Raw genomic sequence first — 21120 nt, 5'->3', positions numbered from 1 at the left:
CACTTTTACACTTTTACACTTTTACACTTTTACACTTTTACACTTTTGCACTTTACACTTTACACTTTTTATATTTCTATAAAACATAAGACACTCAAACTTTCCACGTTAAACAAACTCTTGTCCTTTCCCTGGTGAACATGATATAATATTGGATTGTCCAGGAAGTTCATGGTAATTTTTAATAAAAATTCAGACACATTTGAATTTTGATATATATTTATTGAATTACATATGTTCCATTTCGTTCCACAATCTTTCCACCTTTTAAGAGATGTATACATGTTATTTGTTTTCAACCATTCCGATGCATTCAGACCTGTACCACGTACCAAAAATCGACATGGACTTCCCATACAACCCAATAAATAAGCAGGGTATATAAAAGGGCTTCTCCAATTTTGTGGATATCAGTTTTCTTTTTTTTTCAGTGAAATATTATTTCAATGAAAGAAATGGAGCGCGAGCGTCTGAAGTCCTGAAAAATTCCAAAGGTAGAAACGTTTCCTTTTAATACGCGGAGAATTCTAAGGCGTCTGCGAATGGTCGGCCTTCCATGAGATTCCATGTAAGACTGACTTTACGAGATAAGGCGGAATTCCCGGATGCTAAGGGACCCTCCTACACGAGCTCCTTATTTGTTACGACTAGTGTAGGGGCGCATCCACCGGGATGAAACGGTCTCAGATCAAGTCGGCAACTTTGTCCCCAGGCTTCGAGGCTGGGTGGTATTTAACGTTGTGCGGCGAAATTTATGCCACGACGTAAGCACGTCGCGTTGCGAGAGCTGAAGCGTCTTCGAAATTATTGTGTCGCCACGTAGGTTACCGTATTAGGCGCGGGAATTGCAAATATCGTTGGGAATGCAACAGGGAGTTAATAACAAACGACTGACACGATGACGGTGCACTAATTAAAATTACACGCACCCTTCATTAGAGGACGGTAAGCAAATTTGTACATGCATATGAATGTGAACAAAATATGTAAATTTCTATGTTACTGATAATTAAAGATTTACGTATTTAATAACCAATGTAATATGAAGAGGACTAACCATTCGAACATCCGTTTTCGTGTTACATTGACTTCTAAAGGTATGCTAGAAAAAATGGTACACCTTCGAGAGGGTTGAAATTTTCGAACACTTTTGGGAGTTTGGGGTTCTGAATAGTAATAGAAACAACCCTCCATCGGTCGATTTAATACGCTGCCCCTTTGGTGGCTCGTACGTCGTCGATCTAATCCCCTTAGGCGTTAAATTGTGGTCTTAGAACTTAGCGAAGTGCCTCGTAAGTTTAGCTGCCTTGGGAAACGCATATCCTCTCTCATCCCTTAGTGAATTTCATCCCTTTCCCCGGTGCTTCGTATTCTGTCCTCCGGGCATAGTCATCGTTCGTTTTATCGACTATAAATCTTGCCAATTTTTCCCGTAGAATGACCTTCCGCTTAATGTGATTTCTCCATTATAAAATCTTTATACTTGCCATACATTGCCCGAAAAATTATGTAACATTTCAACTATATTATTTGGCTAGAAATAATGAATTATAGTGCAAAATGAAACTAATGGAACTTAGATTATTTTTCTTGCTCCTCTTGTGAAAACTATTGTAATGCATTTACTATTTACTTGGCTCACATGAGATCACAAATTCAAAATTAAAAGATCGATCGACGCGAGGTGTGACGGGTCGCGAATAAAATGTAAAAAGGGAAGTCGTTAGAGGGTAAGTGCTTTTTTTTATAACCTAAAGCGATAACGCTCCGTATTCGCTCCCTTCACTCGAAACCGTTACGTTCCATAAAGAAGGAAAGTCGTACCTTCGATAATGAAAAATGAAATCCACGGTCTGCCTAGTTCTTTTTAGTGTCCTGAAAAGACATTGAATCCCTCCAATTTTATACTTCAGTTCAAGCATTTCTGACCCTTTTTTATTGGGAGAAATAAAATTAGTTAAATTGATTTCCTAATCTAGATCGTAAATACATATATCATGAATCCTTTATATTTATACCGGGGGTCAGTACCTGTGCCTGATAAACGGATCCTCGCACAACTGATCGCGGAACTTCATCTTCAAGCTGACTCAGTCGATAGCCATAAGAACGACAAATGGTATTGTACAACGAATAACGTTTATCTTAATTTCATTCTTGTTCTAATATACTATATTATAATATATATTATAATATAATAGGCGCGCTTTAACGCTTTAAAGTCGTAAGAACGTAATATCTGTACTAGTAACACTGTTGGAGATTCATATTCTAACGAATCCACCATGAGCCGACCAAGAAAGAGAATGCAAATACAAGCCCTCTCCATTTTTAAATTTTATCGAAAAAAGTACTTGGAGTAAAATTTTAATCACGAGCAATTGCAAGGAAGATTCCTCTTGGGTTCTGTATTACTGGTGAAGTCTAAGTATACCAATCAGTCCACCTTCGAGACACGAGCGACCTCCCTTAATCGAGATAAATTCAGTGGAAGAATGAAAATTCGGCGCGACGCACAATCGCGGATGAAGCACACTGTAAACAAGATCTTTGCAATTAAAGTAAAGCACTCCACGGATAAAGTTGATGGCAAACGAGAAAAGTTCTCGAGTGTTGTTGGTTTAGGTATCATCCCCGTGGCTGTCGAAAGTTACGAATGTACCAATTTGCTTGGGCAGAAACTTCGCAATTACGTTTAGCCGTGGAGGGTCGCCTTTGTAAACTCATCTGCTGAAAGTACAATGATTAAAAACACATTCAAAGAAGCCCCCACTGTTAACGTCGTGCGCTTGTTTCCTGATTACTCGACGCTCGAAGTTTATCAATCACGTTAAACACTGTAACGGTGCAGCGACTTCCTAATAAATTCGTGTATCGCCGTCTGTTCTTCAACGTTTGTATTTTTCATTGCAGAACGCGTAATTAATAGCGTCAAGGTAAACCGTTGTTTCTGCAGATCAGTGGAGAAAGATTACGACAACGTAAACGAACGGCTGCGAAACGGGAGAACCGATGTTTCGTTAAACGTTCTTGGCTGCAACTTCTGCAAACAATAATACCATGATACCCCCGTTTCATTTTCTGCCTCCGTTTGTCAGCCTTTTGCTCGATTTTTACTCGGTGTTTAACTTCATCAAACGATTAAATCTGCCTTTGTCAGCCTGCGCTGCCTTCCTGCAATTTTCATCCCTTTTGTACTTGCTTTGTTCCGTTTCGCAATTCGAAATCATTTTCAATTCCACCACGGTTAATAGAAAGAAAGGCAAGAATAAACGTATCATTGAAAAATAGAATCGTTGAGCAAGGAGGAGGAGGAGGAGGGCGAAATTATTAAAGAATAAGTCAGAAAGGGTAGATACAGGTCTGTTAACGATCGTCGCGTACACCTTTACCAGCGAGGTTGGTCCACCCCTACGAAGTCGATATCTGGTAAAGACACGAACGAGTTTATACGACGTCTGTTTTTCCTCGTCTAGGGTGAAATTGATATCGATATCATCCGACTGCGCCATCGAATTCGCTCGAGGCACTGCTTCCGTCTCGTAATGGGGTTTTGATAGTAACTGGTCGAGAGGTATCAACCCTCGTCATGGGAATAATTTCCTCGTCGTATCTGTATCGTGCTCGCTGCACCTCCCGCATTAAGATGCGATACGTTATCGCCGGTTGGCACGTTGTTACGCTTTACCGATTCTCTGTTCGCCCTTTCCAATGCAAATTGTCGGGGTGAGAAAAGTATGTACATTCTCATCGACTACTGCATCGATATATATATATATATATATTAACCAAACCTGAGCACTTTTGAAATCAATTATTCAATGGAGTAAAGATAAAGATGACTATACTCATATTGTGTTGCAATTTCACGAAAATATTTCCGATTTTCTGTGAAAAATAAACTAATTTTGAAAAAGACTCAATCGTCAGGGGTCAGAAGCGATCATGGTTTGTTTGTTCGTTAATTGTTCAAAGTCCGAAGAAGTCCCAGGACGAAAACTGGAAAATTTGTAGAGAACAAAGCCGTGCAACTGAAACATAGCACGGTGCTTTGAATTCCCGTGGATATTTAATACGCGTTGTGACGAATGTTACGCGAAATCAGCTTGCAGCGCGCGGCTGCAAAGCACAACGTGCTCCGTGACACCTATATTGCTGCCATAAATCTAGCTAGGCGGTTAAACGTTAACCCAGCGACCGCCTATACTTCCGACATTGGTCTGCCTCCGTGTCCGATAAAATGGTCTGTCTATACAGTCCCTGATATTATTTACACCGATTTAATGAAGCGTAACGGAGTTACGACCTTCCATGCGAGATCGCGCTTTTATCTGAAAAAAGAGGAGTGGTTCGCTATCGCGCGGATAATTCAAGTAACCCGGCGCTATAAAACTGTTTACAACCTTGTGGTGATCTTATACACCAGTAACAAGTTCCTTTGGCATACTATTGGTACTTTTACGATGCGATGTTGGGATTATCTAATGTATAAATCAGTATTAAATTAAGAATATTTACAATTTTCATTTTAACGCTTGGAGTATAAAGTCAACAAACAAAAAATTCAATATATAATCTATAAGAGCAATTAGTGCAAATATAAAGCCCATAATGAATTTATTCACACCGTTTGGATCCACTGGTCCTGATTTATTTTGACGGAATAACAATACCATTCGATGATATTCGATCGAAATTTACTTGTCGACGACATCCAGCGGTCCGCTTTTCACGGACTTTTTTTTTATAGGTGCAATGGCGCGGATGGCCATAGACCAAATTTCAGGGTATAAATCTCGTCGCGTTGCAGAGACGGGATAGCGGAGTGGAAAATTGGATGACGATGTGGTCGGTTCACGGGTGAATCCTGCGTCAGTTCTTTCTCCTACTGCAAATAAAATACGTTTCGGGACATTTGGCACGAAATGACCACGAAATTTTGACGTAGAATATGTGATAGTTGACAAAATATTCATTAATGTCGTGATGTCAATGATATGTCATCATTTTGGTAGGAAAATTACAAAATTGGTGTATTATGTGTTTACATAAATGAAGTTCCATTTTTATTAATTCTTCTGCCCATGAATGTTCAATATGAAGTAACTTTTAAATCATGTTAAAAAAAAAGACAAGGATAACAAGACACTGTATATAAAGCGCGTTAGAATAATTTATCTAGGATTCAAGGTAAACTTGGACAGTTGCATACCGTGAGATCCAAGTGCACCTTTAAATATTTCAACCAACATAATTACTCGATGAACCTTGCTTCGGCGTAAGGAACAAGAAATCCTCTGTTTTTAAATCCGAAAAAGGAGGTCGAGACTAATTACACAAATGCATTTTTTATTACATACTTTCATATTGTTCTCTGCATTCGTAGCTTGTTCTCATATCGTTTTCTCTGTTGCAGAGTCACGACAGCTGGCAAGGACACGACGGCGACCAGGTGAGCATTCACAGCTTACGTTGCTGACATTGCTTTGCTTTCGCTTAAATCGTGTTGCCTTTGTTCTTTCCTTTTTTCTGACATCATGCGCTTTAATTGTATCTTTACTGGTACCTGTTGGTTTCGTTTTATGATCTGTCATGTACTCCTCTCAATTCGAATGACAACCAACTTTTACATATTTTTTAACACGTTGCGTGACGAGGATCTATGATTATTCTTATCATTCGTTCAAACTATTACGTAAATAAATCTGAAAAATTTTTTATTTGAAGAATCGATCACGGATGACGTCACTCGACGAGTTAATAACTGCATGTAATGAATATCAATTTAAAAATGCACAATGTAATTTGTAGTCAGAAATGGGTAAAATTCTTATTCAGATACAAACTTCGAATAACGAAGAACTTTTTAACAATTAGCCAATGTATTGATATTAGAATTTTGCCGATCTTCTTGTGTGTTGCATGGGTTTGTGTTCGTGTGCCTCGATGTATCCGAATTATCAACGAAAATAAACGCAAATGGTATCGCCTCCACAAATGATAAGAAAGAGAAACGAATCCGAAAATGTCTTTTCAACGATGGAAATCGTCCCCAGTGGTATCGGCACAAGTTACACAGAAATGATCAAACCAGAGTAACCGCTAGGAACGACGGAAGAGAAAGAGTTCGCGGGGGTGCGAAAGCAATTTGTGCGACAGTGATGCATGCGATTCGAGTTCTTACCATCTGGTTACGCGGTCGCAAGGCTCACTCTATCTCTTCGTTATTAAGGACGTTGCGGTTTAATGACGCTGGAACGACTGCTGCATCATGGTTGCAACGTTCCACGTTAAGTACTAGCGATTAGTCTACATAGTACCAACGCCTGTGAAAATATTTGCCAGTGCGAGGAATTTCCTTTGCGATGCCTCTTAGGCATTAATCGACGCTCGTTCGCGTTCTTGGAATTTACAATAAATTTAACTCGAGTTTTCTATTTTTCTTTATATAGAATTCTATCAGGTTTTTCTTTATCGGGATTTTATCCTCCGAAGACTCACGTTTCACCTCGACACGAATTCTTAATTCCGAGCGTACAATACGCTTTATAAAAAATTTCATACGCCGTTCGGATTGAGCAAGCAAAACTGGAAGGACATTTCCGCAAGACTGAGGCATCGCTTGGTAATTCAGGACCCTCGTGGAACGCTTTTTACGAGGAACGAAAGACGGTAGAGGCACTTAACAATGAAGGCTGGTTGAATGAGATTTAGTGTACCGTCTAATCGGGTTTACTCTCGCCTTAGGGCTCTGTCCCACGCTGATACGCCAATACAGTCTCAGTCTACGGGGGTGGAGGGGACCGCGGTGTGGGTAAAGAGTAAGAGGAAGGAAACTGAAGAAAACTGCGAGAGACCAAGTGGTTAAGGAACGCGCGCCGTGAATTTAAAAAGATTCGTTAAACCTTGATACCGCTATAGACTCCCTATCCGTGGAACTCTTTGTTAAGAAGTTCGAACGCTCCCCCCATTTTCGTAATGCTTTCCTGAGATTTATCTCGGTAAGAAGATTTGCCCAGACCGTGTCGGAACATCGGAGGAAGATGAGCGACTAATCGGTTTTGTGTCGTTTCGATTCCTCGCTGATCGAATAATTAATAATGACTCCACATTAACGAGACGTGCTTTCTTAAGAGACGTTAGTCTATGTGTTAGTCACTCTTTTGATGGCTGAAAATTAAGGAAATATACCATGAATTTGTTTTTGTACTAAACCATCTAAAATGAAAAATTTTACAACTCTGAACAGCTGTAAATATAGAAATGAGTTGCAACGTGTTCATCGACCAGTAGTTCCATCTTTAATAAAATAAAACGACGAATCTAATAGCGCTATATCTTATCGAACGACAGAACTTATGAACAACCTACTACAGCCTCGTTATTTTCAATACCTTTCAATTAAAATACAATAAACTGCCTGCTATTTGAAATAATATTTCAGTTGAGGTATGACTATTTCCACAACAGTTTGTATCTTACGAAATATCCATTCCTCTCCGTTATATTCAACTATTTGTTATACATGAGAGTTTAGAGGCGATCCAATAAAGGTGTATATTCGCAGCGATGACGCCCAGTGAATTTCAATATTCGAGATCTTCATGTATCGTTCCGAGTGGGTCTCGAAGAATCGAGTTTCGGTCGATGGTTCTTGCCATAGACACTCGAGCTATACCGTTCCTCGGTAGCGTCTTCCCTGGAGAGGTTCTGTTTCATCCTCCATCTTCTTGTTTCGAATATCCACAATACGTCACCCGCCACGCCATCCTTTCGAAGGGTTTTGTTCTCTTTCTTTGTTCACGACGAACAATTTTGCGCCGAGATTCCCCCTAGTCGCGAAAAACTCTCTTAAACCAAACCCTTCAGTCGAGCATTTTCTTCTGCTCCTTTCTTTACGCCTCAGTTTTACCGTCTTGCCTAGGTATCTCCGACTCTATTAGGGTGAGCATGATTTTCTTCTTTTTTCCCGTGGAGAAAGAAAGGTGTACCGATGCACGAAATTATTGCCGTGTGTCAAGGACGAGCTTGGTACAGAGGGAAATAAAAATGTATCTCAGGTTGCAAATATGCTTTCGCAATGTTCCGTGAATCATCTCAGAACCTTGTTTTGATACGAGTACACGAGACGACGTAACGAACATTTTTACTGTTACCTCGGTGAGGTGATCAACTGATATCACAGAAAGGACTGGAACCAAAAGCGAAATGATAGGAGAGGACAAATCTTTGATAAATAATTGTGAAGGGTCCATTGAACACTCGTACATTGATATGATGATAAGTGTTGCGTGGCGTTCATCACGCTGTTAAAATTTCTACCGAATTTAATACTCGTTTCAAGCTTTCTCCATTTTTCTCGACTGTTCAGCCATCGATCCCCCAATTATTCGAAGCATTCTCCGATATTACTCACCAAGAAAATTGAATTGAATTCGTTGCGTTATGCTGATATTTCGTACCGTCTGTTTCTCTGCACCAACGCAACTCTTTCGGGAAATCACGCCACGTGGATCCCTAATAATTTTCTTGTCCTATGGTGGGAGCACGCTGAAGGGTTCGTGTCGGTAAAATACAGAGGCCAAACGAAATCTCGCCACGATTTGCGGACGTGAGCTCCCCCGGGAATTGTCGATCGCGCGTGCAGATCGGATTGCTGCGCTGGGCTTCGTCGAATCCGAATGAAATCGCCTTCGCTGAGATTTATGTGCTGCGCCGTGGACGAATCTGAACGCGTCGTCCGAGACGTCAAATATTTCCATAATAACGGACTTGAGAAATACGTAAAACGTGATGTTTTCGGGCTGGAGATATCGTCCACGAATATTTCGTTTTATTGGGAAAGACTGCCTCGCGTGGACAGCGCTGATAAATCGCTACGATTTACACGGTAATGAGTAAAGTTTTATTCGAATGTAGATATATTTATTCATTATATTGAATTTGTATTCATTCGTCACGAAACTGACAAATATTCTCAAAAAATGAAATGTTCGGGCAGTGATCACAACGAGCCAGTTCGTTCACTGTTGTAACACGGTGTGCAGTCAGTCAGGGGCTATGGTAACTTTCATTATGTCAGTACAATCCTTGTAATTATTGTTTCAACGCTTGAACTTGTATATAATCACACTTGAGGGCTTACCATGATACGATTTTTTTTATCAATTTCTCAAGAAGTAGGTACACACTAACAATGGTTCTCAAGTACAAGCTTCTTAACCCTTCTTTTTGTGAGAAAGACCAATTTACCCTTAATTATGAAGAAATGTAACTATTAATTGGATGACACATCGAACTAGATAGAGATGGTTGCCGGTCCGCCCGATGAAGCCTATAATCCGAATGTTAAAAAAATACTTAACAAATCAACGCACGCACGGAATAAAGCCATTCGTCGAAGGGCTTTCCCGCATCGATGCGGATCGGGAGATTTACTTGTAAATACATTCTGGCCACGGCTTTGTTTCTCTTGAAACGGTGGTCCGTTTTCAGAGTATTAAAAAAACTCGGAAATCCTCTTCACGCGCGATGTTTCGCAGTAACTAACACGGGAAACAGGGCTCGGTGCCAATTACCTTAACTCAACCCCCTTTTACAGCTTTATCACCGCTTTCATTCTTTTCCCTCTCATTTTCTGCCTGTCCTCCTCTCGTACGCGCATTGCTCTACACTTGTCCCTTATTTTTTCAGTCTCTTTTCTCCTCGATGAGCATCCACGACTCCCGCCGCAAATGAGCCACTCCAGTTATGAGAGATTAGCCTAGGGTGTTCGGCAGCTAACTTCCTGCCCTTTCCCTCTTCTTTTTTTTTTGCGTGCGTGTGTGTGTTGTTGTTTTTTTTTTCTCTCATTACTAGGGTCGTACGGAAGGCAGGGACTGCTGAGATTCAACCGCGGGCGAACGAATCCTGAAAAAATGCGGGAACGAAATGGAACAGCTCGTGACGTTCGGTCCCGGGCACGCACTAATTAAGCTCCAACATCCTACTCGTCATTACTCCGCGACATCCCGTTGTGTTCGATGCAATAAACCACCATACCAATTGTTTTGCGTTTCTATTATTTTCTTTTGTTCACACGCACCTTCGCCATTCCCCAGTCTCCCGTCGACGATCCTCCGTAACACGTGTTTGAAGTAGGAGATACAGGGTTAATTAGGGTGCAGATGCTGCAGAAATAGTATACCGATACTGAGTGTATTTTCAGCTTAAACAAAATTAAATCTTTGTAACATTAATTTAGATCGCGTGAATGATACGATCGTGTTACTTTTCCGAATGGCTGCAATTTCGCTTGCTTCGTGTCGCAACTCGCCTTATGCGAGTGAGACAAAGTACACACTCGAGATTGCGAACGACAAGTGGTTTATCGACGGAGTTTACGGCACAGACACTCCAATACATAGGTGTCACTTGTAGTTCCAACTCCGGACTTGCTCCAGAACAATTAATTAGATTCCGGTCGATCGTGTCGTCGACATTGCCTGCGATTTGACACGATAAACATCTGGGATTAAATCACACGATGCTGTTTACAGTTATAGAGAATTTAAGTAACAAACATTCGAATGCATTCATTTATATCTCATAAATTTTTCAGATAATTTGAAATCAACTCATTCTAAGAACTGTATAAATTATAAAGTGCATTCGTCGATGAAACTAAAAGTATTTTATAGTTGCACATTTAAATACTCGACTACAAAAAGAATACTGTTTGAAGGACAACTCGCCCATCCCCGGCGTCGATACGCTTCGATTGCTCGATTAACCGTATAAAATTCTCTGTTCTGTTCAGTTTCGCGAATAGAGTCGAGACGAACTTCAATTTATTCTTCGGAGGGGGGAAAAAGTAGCGAAAGCGTACTCGTGATTGACCAATCAATTTCCGAGCCAACCAGTTTTGGTACACGGGGGTACCAGCCCACTCGACGCAATTTCCAGTTAGGATAGGGAAATTTGGCCGGAAATCGGCTCAAAGGCCCGCACAAAGGATCGTTGCGCAAACGTTAGGCGGGCTTCGATGCATCCTACGCGATTTCGGCGGGGCCCGTCTCACGAAAGGCGGGGAAGCCCGTTAGAGAAATGCAAATTGCGCCCAGCCAGACAGCATTAAACGTTGCCATTGTTCCACGACGTACTCCGTCGGCGGTGGCACGGTTGCAAACGGTAACACGCGAAATGCACCGCCAGCGAAATTGCCTCCCCGGAAATTCTGAAGGTTTCGTTTAAGTTTCCAGGTCATATGGCTCGAAGCGTCAGGAAGAAGGGGACGGTCGGGCATGAATGTGCCTTGCTTGACCGCTTTCGGCTTTGAGAGTATTTATTTCTCGGGAGCAATCAGAAGGAGTTCAAGAGGTCGCTTCCGTTTAAGGAACAAGAAGTCGCCTCCGTCTTTTTTTGCTAACGCTGAGAGGGTTCCCTCTGAAGTGTACAAAACGTAGCCAGTGTTTATGACATTTATTTTCTTTGAGATCCTTTAGCACTATTGCGAGAAATTATATCAACTGATTTCAAAAACATGTTTAATCCTTGACCTATGCATAGTCTACTTCCGGCATCTCCAATTTTCTTCTTACTTCGAATCTCATTACACTATTTAATACACATATTCTACACTCTACATATTTTACACTCTACTCCCAAAAGATGCAAAGAAAGATCCTCCCTTTCGACCCAAAGAAGAAACTAAAAATCGTCACGTAAGAAAGCGATGAAGCGGAATCGTGACGCGGTCACGCGTGCATGCCTTATCCTACTTGGATTTGAATGCGACTTTGGGAAAAAACTCGTTTTGTCCGTGGATCGAGCTCGGTCGTTCGACGTCCGTCCGAATCGCGGGTATCCTTTTACTGTAGATTCGTTGAAAAGGAGCTGAAAGAATCCCAGGGAATCCCGTTTCTCGCGAGGCTTTTCTCTCGAAAAGGAATTCCTTGATTCGACGCGCGTGTACGCTCAAACAGGGAGCACTTATCTTTTTTTTTGTCCTCGCGGGATTAGATTGAAACGAGTTTCTCAATTCGCAAGCACGCCGCGCGTCCTCTGAAGGCGGTTTCGAATCCGGAGGTTTCTTGGTGTCGAGCGGTTGCATTTAAATTCCATTGGATGCAACGCAACTGCAGCAGCTCGGGCAGAAATTTTTGCCCATTACGGGAGTTGTTAAAGAGGGAAAGGCGCGTTTCTACGAATGTAGACGTAGATACATTCTTGATTCTGAAACTAGGTGGAGGGAACAATCGGTTTCTCTGCTCCTTTGCCATAGTTCAGCAGTTCTAAAACAGTCGTAACCTCATTAGCCTTGATGTAAGTTGCAATGTACGTGGAGTTTGTGAGTATTTTAAGTGGGAAATAATAATTTCTCGAGATAATCAATATCTACAATGGACTTGAGTATAAAGTTTTTGAAGTCAATTAGTGAAGGCTCTCATAGAACATCACGATACTTTGGCACTATTACGATAATATTATCGACTCGTTATGCTTCCAGATCAAATAAAGAAAAAAATTCTTGTTGAATGAACCACTTGTTCCAAAATCGTAATTTCAATGATCAAACGCTGGAATTACGTACTCCAAAATTAGTTGAATACGGTTCGTTGGACTCTTAGCGTAAAAGCGAATCGAAACACGGCAATGCGCAGGTGGCTTCCGAAATTCGTGTAAACTGTCTATCATTACGGCTCTGCCCGAAGCGATATCTTCGTATCTATCTCAACTTCCCCCAACCACAAAACAGCCGCACGACCTCGCGCGATCCGCTTGGCACGAAACTGGCATCGTCGTGGAGAACGAACGTCTTCTGCACGGTTAGTATGTCCAGCACTGGAGCAAGATTTTTTCGAACCCTGTGCTGTATGCACCAGGTACTGCAAGTACATATATGTATGTATATATGTACACTTGTCATTTATTATCACTTCAATTTGACGACTAGTGGCAGAAAGCTCTTCGACTTTTTATCGAGATTTTCATTCGGAGAAGTATTTTGTCCACCTATGCCATATCCCATAAAACTCATCCTTTAATTCAGCCCTGAGTATGTTCTTGCTGAGAGCAAGAAAGACTCGCGTGAGAGCGAAAGGGAGAACGAGTGGCACGCGGTAGAGAATGCGAGTACTTTAGTGTAGAGTCGGCCACTTTTTGTTTGGAGTAACGGATAAAAAATTACGGTGTCGTGAACTCGCACAGAAGACATAACTAGCTAGGTATTACGTGAAAATAAGTTTCCTCGAGCTACTGTTCCGAGAAACGCATTATTTGCGAACAAAAGCAGCACTTCACGGTTAGAAGGTACGACACGATCGTTAACGCGCGAATGATATACAATTACGATTCGTAAATAGCACTTCGATTGATCTTTTGTTGAATGGAGCAAGAAATCAATGACTGAAGAATTTTGAAATTAAATTCTCTACGGCGGGAGTGGTAAAGCGATAAAGCTTTGGAGTCTGCATTCACGAACTCCATTTACCAGCAGCTGCATTGAATATTTGAAAAAGAGTAAATTGTAAGGTCACTGGGTATACATCCAAGTAAAAAACTGTTGATGAAGAACTACTTTCACCAAGTCTTCTGCGAGATAGTAATACTCCAATATGTACACATACATATATAATATACAAGTATGAAACTAATGGACATTTAATAGATTTAAAGAACACTCCGATTTAAAACCACTTGCGCTTCCCTCCAAATCGAGACTCCACTCCAATTTTTTCGCAAATGGAGCCACTGAAGACAATCATTGAATTTTTCGTTCAAAAATCAATGTTCAGTGTTTTATTTACACCTGCATGAAAGATTTTCGTACGAAACGTATAAAAGTTTGTTTGGATAACGCCCAACATGTCTCTCGTATAATACGATCGTGCAAGTTCGGGTAAATTCGGCCGTACTCGGTTGAGCGCTCCGTTCGTTTAGTGAGGTTCATGCCGGGCGGCCGAGCGCTGACGTCAGCAGCCGAAGAGGCCCGTCTACGGTCAGCTCGGTAAACCGAACTAGAGAGTTCTTGACGTTTCACCTCTTTGCGTGCAAGCGCGAATTATTTTCGGTCGCTCGTTCGATCCCTGGACGTCGGTTCGATCGGTATCGCGATCTACCAGTGCTCCACCGAGTGGCGGGAAAAACGTTTTCCCGTTGCTCGACGCCGCAGCGTTTCTTCGGCGAGTGCAATCGTAACCGAAGAGTGAGACAGAGAAAGCGGTTAGAGCAGCAGAGAGGAGGGAGGCGTCTGTAGACCTAACCTCCTAACCGGTGCGTCGGTGATTTTAATCGACGTTATAGCAGTGCCGTGTAACCGTGTCACGCGACCTGTGCAAACCGTCGCGAAACTAACTCGTCCACGAAACGTCAGATCGTCTAGTGTTCCTCGATGGACAACACGTCCACGGACTTTCTTCGTCCAGGGATTTTCTAACTCATGTTGAAGCGACCGGTGCTCATTCTCGTGCCAGTACACGGATGGGAACGGAATGGAGTCGGCACGGCGGTAAATAAAGCGATGTGGTGGGAACGAAGGCAGATGTACCGTACATAGAGAAACGCAATCAGTTCCCGTAGCTGAGAAACTGTCGCGTACGTATTGACATTCGCGCTCGTCCTTTGTTTCTTTTCGCGTCTGCTGCGCCTCGTTGGATCAAGGAAAGCATCGTGTGATTCGTGCGGCCCGATTGGTGGTAGAAATTCGTTTTGGAGCGAGACCGGGACGCGAGAGGAGCAACCTGTTTCTCGGTTGTGTGAGTGCGCGTACGTGTCCCTCGTGGAATGCAAGAATCGTGCGTGCAGGGGCGTCCTGATACACGGTGATTTCAAACCGACGCCGGATAAGAGTGCAGTGTCGGTGCAGCCAAATGGTGTATCTTCGTTATCGTTTAAATGTGCGACGTGTGAATCAGTGATCGTCAAAGGTATAGTGACGTTTCGGAGCAGCGAAACGGTGAATACGGTCGCTGCTCCACTTTTTTGGCGCGCAGTGCGGAAGGAACACGTGGCACTCCGGGAAATTAGGAAATTCGTTACGTTTGACAGGTATTGTTAGCCGTGTAACGGTACACGTTCGTAATCGGTGTATTCTAGGAAACTAATTAACCGCGAGACTACGTAACGTTTCGTATCATTACGTAGCGCGGAAGCGATACGAAGGACGCGCGATACAACACATTATTGCGTTTCCTTGGAATAGTGTCGCTAATTTTCTTTCATTCGACGAAATCATTTTTCCAAAGTTTTGGAGCGATGGTACTTTCGAAGTACGTAATCAAGTTCTGTTTATGAACTATATTACAATTAAGAATGATGGCGAACAAGCTTTCCGAGGCCTCTTTCACAACATTTTTAACGTATATTTGGTCGATGGGTCAGATGTTGTAGCGTCACGGGTCACCGCTTGACCTGCGGGTCATAGGTCGCCGATCACTACTCTAGAGTACATACCTTACAATTTATACTCGTTTCCCAGCCAGAAATAGAGTATTCTCGTTATAAAATTCTGCCGTATCCGACATCGTGGTTAAAGAGAACGGACAGGACAGGATAGCGTGCGTTTAAAGTGTGTGTGTGTCCACGTGGAAATCGAAGCCTCGCAATCGTGGGTTTCCTTATCCGCGTCGTCATTCGTCGCGGTACGCTGCACAAGAGTACGCTTCGCGCGCACTAGAGTGAGACGGACGGACAACCTGTTTACGATATAAACGTAACAGTGTGTGTACACGCACGCACACGTACACACCAGTGGCGCATTACGCCTTCTCGGAGCCCAAGACACGATGGAATTTTGGAGCAGCCAAAAACTAGTTTGTAAATTCAAGTTCGTTCGTCGAGATAGTAAAACAAATTAGTTGACGAAATCAATTTAGAATAATTTGAAAGTAGCACACTTTATCAAATAGGTATCCTTGCTACTCCATTTGGATAGAATATTCTATATCGATTCTGATAACATCATTTTTCTTGTCTAACGCAATTTCTAATGCAATGCTTCCTCTTCCTACTTTTTTTTTACTATGAATTTTAATTTAGCCTTCGATTGTTTTGTCCCTCATAGGATGGTACGTCCCTGGCACGTACAACGTGAGTATCTACGTGAGTACTCACGGTTTTCGTGGGAGCGTGGAATCGGTTTTTATGGTCCGTGTTCGGGAAAAACACATACAAGTAGGTGTATATCGACAGATATCAAGTCGAACGAGGCTCGTGTGCCACTTTGGGCTCTGTACTTTCACTGATCGATCGCTCAGGGCGTGTGTAGTTCGCTGGTCGAACCGAAGTGCATTCTCTTTGCAGAGCATCCGCTAACCTTTACTCACTTTTTTTTTACTTTTCGGTTTACGGGATAGCGTGACTCCCGGCACCGAGCACCTCAACTCGAGCGGAACGATTCGTCGGTCGCGTCTTTCTCGAGCAACCGAGAATCGATTTCGAGATCGATTTCGGATAGGTGGCGCGCAGGTAGCGGTCATCGAACGTTACGCGAGATAGGCCATTGGAAATTCTAACTGGAATGTGAACCCTCCAAAGAAAAGCAGAATAATTGTTTTTTTTTTACGAATAGTAGTCATTAGTGAAGTAGAAGTAGATTTATTATTATTAATCTCGTTTTGTCCACTCTGTGGACCCTTTTCGCAATGTAAAAACAATTTAACCATATGTACAATATCGATTTTCAACGTAAATTCTGTTGTTCATTGTAATCTCGTATAGGCGTTAAATAGCCACGGTCGGATGTGCTATTATCTTCAATCTAAATGTTATTATATCAGTCATTGTGTGGGAACTGATGTTCATTAATGAAAACAAACAAAGTCTGCCTTCTTTTAGGAGAATTTACGTTACATGAATGAAATTTAAAACAGAGAAAAGATTCTTTGTACGAATTCGTTAATTTTTAGGCGATCTAAAATTGATATTCGTGCTAGGAATAGTATATCGTTATTTTTCTACGAATACTTCAAATAGGTACACGTAATGCGTCGTTACGAGTTCCCGTCTCATTTACTGGAATAAAAGGGATCGCAGGATTACACACGCCTCACGTGTTCAGCTACGCTTACGACTTATCGACACTACCGATTACGTATTACATAATCGGGTATAGCACGTGACGCTGGTCGCGGAAGAATAACTTCCTGTGTTATTTCCCAGGCGGTTCGAGTTTAATCGATAGTTGATCTTTTAAAAAATCTTCGAATTAGGAATGATTATACTCCCTCTTAGTCTTCATTGCAAAATTGAACAAAAATTCAATTGTATATTCCTTGATATTTGAGGTCAAGTCGAGATCTCTTCTTCAAGATCAAAAAGGTTCCTTACTTTACATACAGAAGTAGTTGCTTAACATACATTTTGCATATACCAAATATAGATAGCAATTGCTTGACATGAATCACTCATATTTGAGCAATGTACATGCATGGAGTAAGAAATCTCTTGTCTCGGAAGCGGCTTGATCCTAAAAGTTCTGTGTTTCTGCTTACTTTCCGTATGAAGACCAACAAAGAGTTCAATTTTACTTAATTCCATCTATATTATTTGAAAAAACCAATTGTTCAACTCTACTAGATTACTTTGCGACCAATAGGAACTAGAACGGGGCCGTCGTCCCTGGGCTTTATCAATTAGGTTGCACTTGCGTGAGATATAAATGCAGCGCGGGCCCGTAGAAAATAGGCCGCCAGGGGAGCAATAATACGGCTCCGTGTCAGCGTAATCGCGACATAGAATCTATGATGTATTTGACGCATATAAAATTACCGGTCTATATGCGGCGGTCTCGTGTTTCCTTTAGATTAAGTTTTCAACCGGGCGAGGTACTTTCACGTTGCGACCGTATGTTAAACTCGCGCGAAACCTTTGGAGGAGAAGGGACCCAATATTATCGATACCCCGAATCGTTTCTAATTACAGATCTCATTTTGTACTTACGATTGCCATCAAGGTACAATCTGTGACCAACGCTCGCGAGATTATTCGAAATTTTCGCTTACCTCTAAACGGTTTCAAACCAACGCGGTGGTTACACTAGTTCTCAGTTTTAATTTCGCTCGTTCGATGATCGTTTATAAAGATTTTATCCTGGACGTATCTTAATCGCCCCCATTTACATTCAGTTTCTATTTTTAACGAGCAACGGTGCTGAAGAACAGGAAGACTCGTAAATGATCATTATTCATACTCGTTCCCACGATTCCTTCCGCACGAGTGAATCTCATTGATCTTTTAATGCGAACCTATCTCTGTTTTTCCTTTTTCCTTCGGTGAAGTGCGGTATCCGTGAGTTTCGTGAGAAAAGTATGTGGCTCGGTGCTCATTGAGAGGCGCACATTAATTGGGATTAATTTACATCGAGCCCCGTCTATCCGTCCAAGGCGAGGAGGATGACCACCAGGCGAAAGAAGAAGTCGCAGGACGGGTTCCTGAAGAAGGTGTCGAGCTTGTTCAATCTGGACACGGTGAGTCACTCGCGCGATACTGCTCACGATGTCACGAATTTCGTGTTGCTTCTTTCGCTCCAACCTAAGTTTAATTGTTATTATAGTCATTGTTAATAAAAAAGTATGAACCCCTTTATAGGTCACTGGTACTCATTGCTACCACTAAGAAAAAGGCGGGAATATTTTATTTTTACGCTCATCTACAAAGAAAGTGAAAAAACAATGCCCAAGGAGTTCTGCCCTATAAAGGGTTAAGTTATGGCTCAAGATACGCCACGGTGTAACAATAAAATAATCTGATAAATTGTAGGTACAATGCAAAGAAAACGAGCCTCATACTGATACGTGAGACGTAACATGCCACTAGTTCCACACTCCATAAGTTACACTTTCCCTCCTCCTCAATTTCCACTAACTTTTTAGGGTAATGCCAGGTTTCACTCGAACCTTAAATAGAATCAATGAACGGCTCGTTATGTTTACAAGCAATACGGATCTTAACGCGAAGGATATCCGAGCATCTATGTCAATGATATTCGGAATATTCGACTTCATAGCGTTGCTATAAAGCAATTTTCAGTGTCGTAACATTATGCGCACTCTGAGCGGAACGAATACGACATTAATCTTGAACAAGTACCGGGTACGCGTACTAATAAAGTCTTGGAGTAAAAACAGACGAGACCTTGATAACCGTGGATGAGTGGTGGATCGCGGAACGCTATATTAAGCTGAACATTTTGTTCTGCGTAATGCATTTATTCAGGTGCATGGATCTTCTATTGGGAACTGCGTAAAAACTCGAGGAAGGCTAAACCGTTGTTACCGATTAGTTTACAGAATATAATATGGATAGGAATGGATGTAGAATGTTCCCCGTTTTTCTTGCTCGCTGGCCGCTCGCTCAGCTGCGAACTGTTTTGCTGGAACAAGCGAAATGAACCGAATTCACGCGAAAAGGGTGTTGTTAAATTCTGTCATATTTCCCTCACTGTTCTCGATGCTCTAGATTGCTGTGCTCTCTTTTACCTGTTTATTTACGCGCCACGACGGGCGTGTAAACAGTGGGTGGTGAACGGTTCTTCAAAATGTTGTGGTTAAGAATTGTAATGGAAATGGGTAGTGAGTTTGGTAAATTATTTAACAAGAATCAACATGAAGAGAGAGGTATAGCAAACATGGATTTAGTGCAAACATTCCACTACTACCTTGAACTCTCTACACATGGAGAGTACGTATACAGTTGTTGTGGTTAATAATTGCAATGAACATAGATAATGAGTTAGATAAATTATTTATCAAGAATCAACACGAAGAGTCCGATATAACTCTCACAAGCATGAATTCAGCATGAAACATCCCACTACTGCCCAAACCCCGCGCACATGGGGAGTACATACACAGAAGTTCGTAATCGCCTCATTCATAACGCTCCAACTGCAAGGAAAGTCGATTCCCCTCCGCTATTAACTTCCCGGAGGTGCTACTTTTCCTCGATTCGAGCAATATCGTTATCACCCCGATAGCGGGCCATCGCGTTTTGAAAACATGGCCCTTCCTTCGACGTCGTATCTGCTCCTTTCACGGTGGAAAACGAATCGTCGTGCCTCTGGGAGGAAGAAAGGAAAACTAGACGGTTCCGTGAAAGTGGAAAAAAGAGATCACGCGAACGGCAACCTCTTACCTAGGAGAGGGAGGGAAAACGTTGCGAAGTTCGGGAAACTGTGAGAGAATTGCCGTTGAAAACCGTTCGACCATTTTTCTCCTTGATTTCACGAGCGTTTCGCGCGATAAGGAAACGTGGAATAACTTCGACGAGGCCCCCAAACCTTCGGATAAAGGAGAAAGCAACGAGAAACTAAAGGTGATCCCCGTGGAACGCAAACAACGTCGTTTGCGCTTCCTTTTTCCGCGACGACGGGTTTACTCAGGTGAACTGCAACGGAATCGTGATGTTTCGTTCGTTCGATTGTGTTTACAGATTCAACTATCAAATTGTTGAGCTGGGATAGAGATCCCGCGCGTAGGTTTATCGGTAATGTCGCTTTTCTTTAGGAACGAACTCCCTTGGAAACGAATAGGTGAAGATTTGTGATTATTATAACAATTATTCATACAAAATTCAAACAAAAATTTAAAAAAAATTCTCATCTAATTTACCCCGTGTGTCTAAGAATTCTGATTGTTGGAAAATGAGCGAGTCCCATTAAAATTCCTCGCGGCTCGGGTTTGTTTTCCTTCGCGAAATCAACGGCGTGTTGGTAAGCTTTATCGGATGTCGTAAGCGTTCAGTTTACATTGGCACCTGATTTCGACACGTCCAAGCCACCCCTACGGGTCCTAAGTCAACCTGGACACTCTGGCTTGGCGTAAGCTACCACACTGTACACAGTTTGCGAACCAGTGGACGCCGAAATAATTTCGCGGTGGAATTTCCGATGAAATGGAGAACAGATTGGGCGCAAAGCTAAAGGCACATAATTACTGTAAATTTTGATAAAGATCGGAGATTAGAAATAGTAGATAGGCTCAAGAAAGGATTCAGGAAAAGGATGTCAACTAGGTCAATCGTCTTTTAGATATCGTGGTCATCCGAAAATAATGTTGACTTGTTCAAAGTGTCGAAACTTGCCTAATTTTGTGAATTTTTCTAAATAACTTTGTAAATTTATTGTTCACTCTCTATATTTGT

General features: G+C 41.9%; 1 protein-coding gene and 1 long non-coding RNA gene across 18 annotated transcripts in view; both read left to right on the top strand.

Annotated features, from left to right (window-relative positions):
• LOC128872909 (disks large homolog 4) overlaps positions 1-21120 on the top strand; it is a 393187-nt gene that overhangs the window by 242490 nt on the left and 129577 nt on the right. For all 17 annotated transcript variants that reach the window (XM_054116078.1, XM_054116077.1, XM_054116084.1 and 14 more), the window contains one exon: positions 5417-5452. In XM_054116078.1, the coding sequence (XP_053972053.1) occupies positions 5417-5452 (36 nt within the window). The remainder of the gene's footprint in view (positions 1-5416; positions 5453-21120) is intronic.
• Positions 14886-21032, top strand: LOC128872916 (uncharacterized). Its single transcript, XR_008456274.1, has 3 exons — positions 14886-15027; positions 18258-18446; positions 18568-21032. It is a non-coding gene; the product is annotated as an uncharacterized LOC128872916 (long non-coding RNA).

The sequence above is a fragment of the Hylaeus volcanicus genome, chromosome 2 (genome assembly GCF_026283585.1).
Source record: "Hylaeus volcanicus isolate JK05 chromosome 2, UHH_iyHylVolc1.0_haploid, whole genome shotgun sequence".
Classification (NCBI taxonomy): Eukaryota; Metazoa; Arthropoda; class Insecta; order Hymenoptera; family Colletidae; genus Hylaeus; species Hylaeus volcanicus.
Note: the sequence above shows the minus strand (reverse complement) of the source record. Positions and strands in the feature narration are given on the sequence as shown.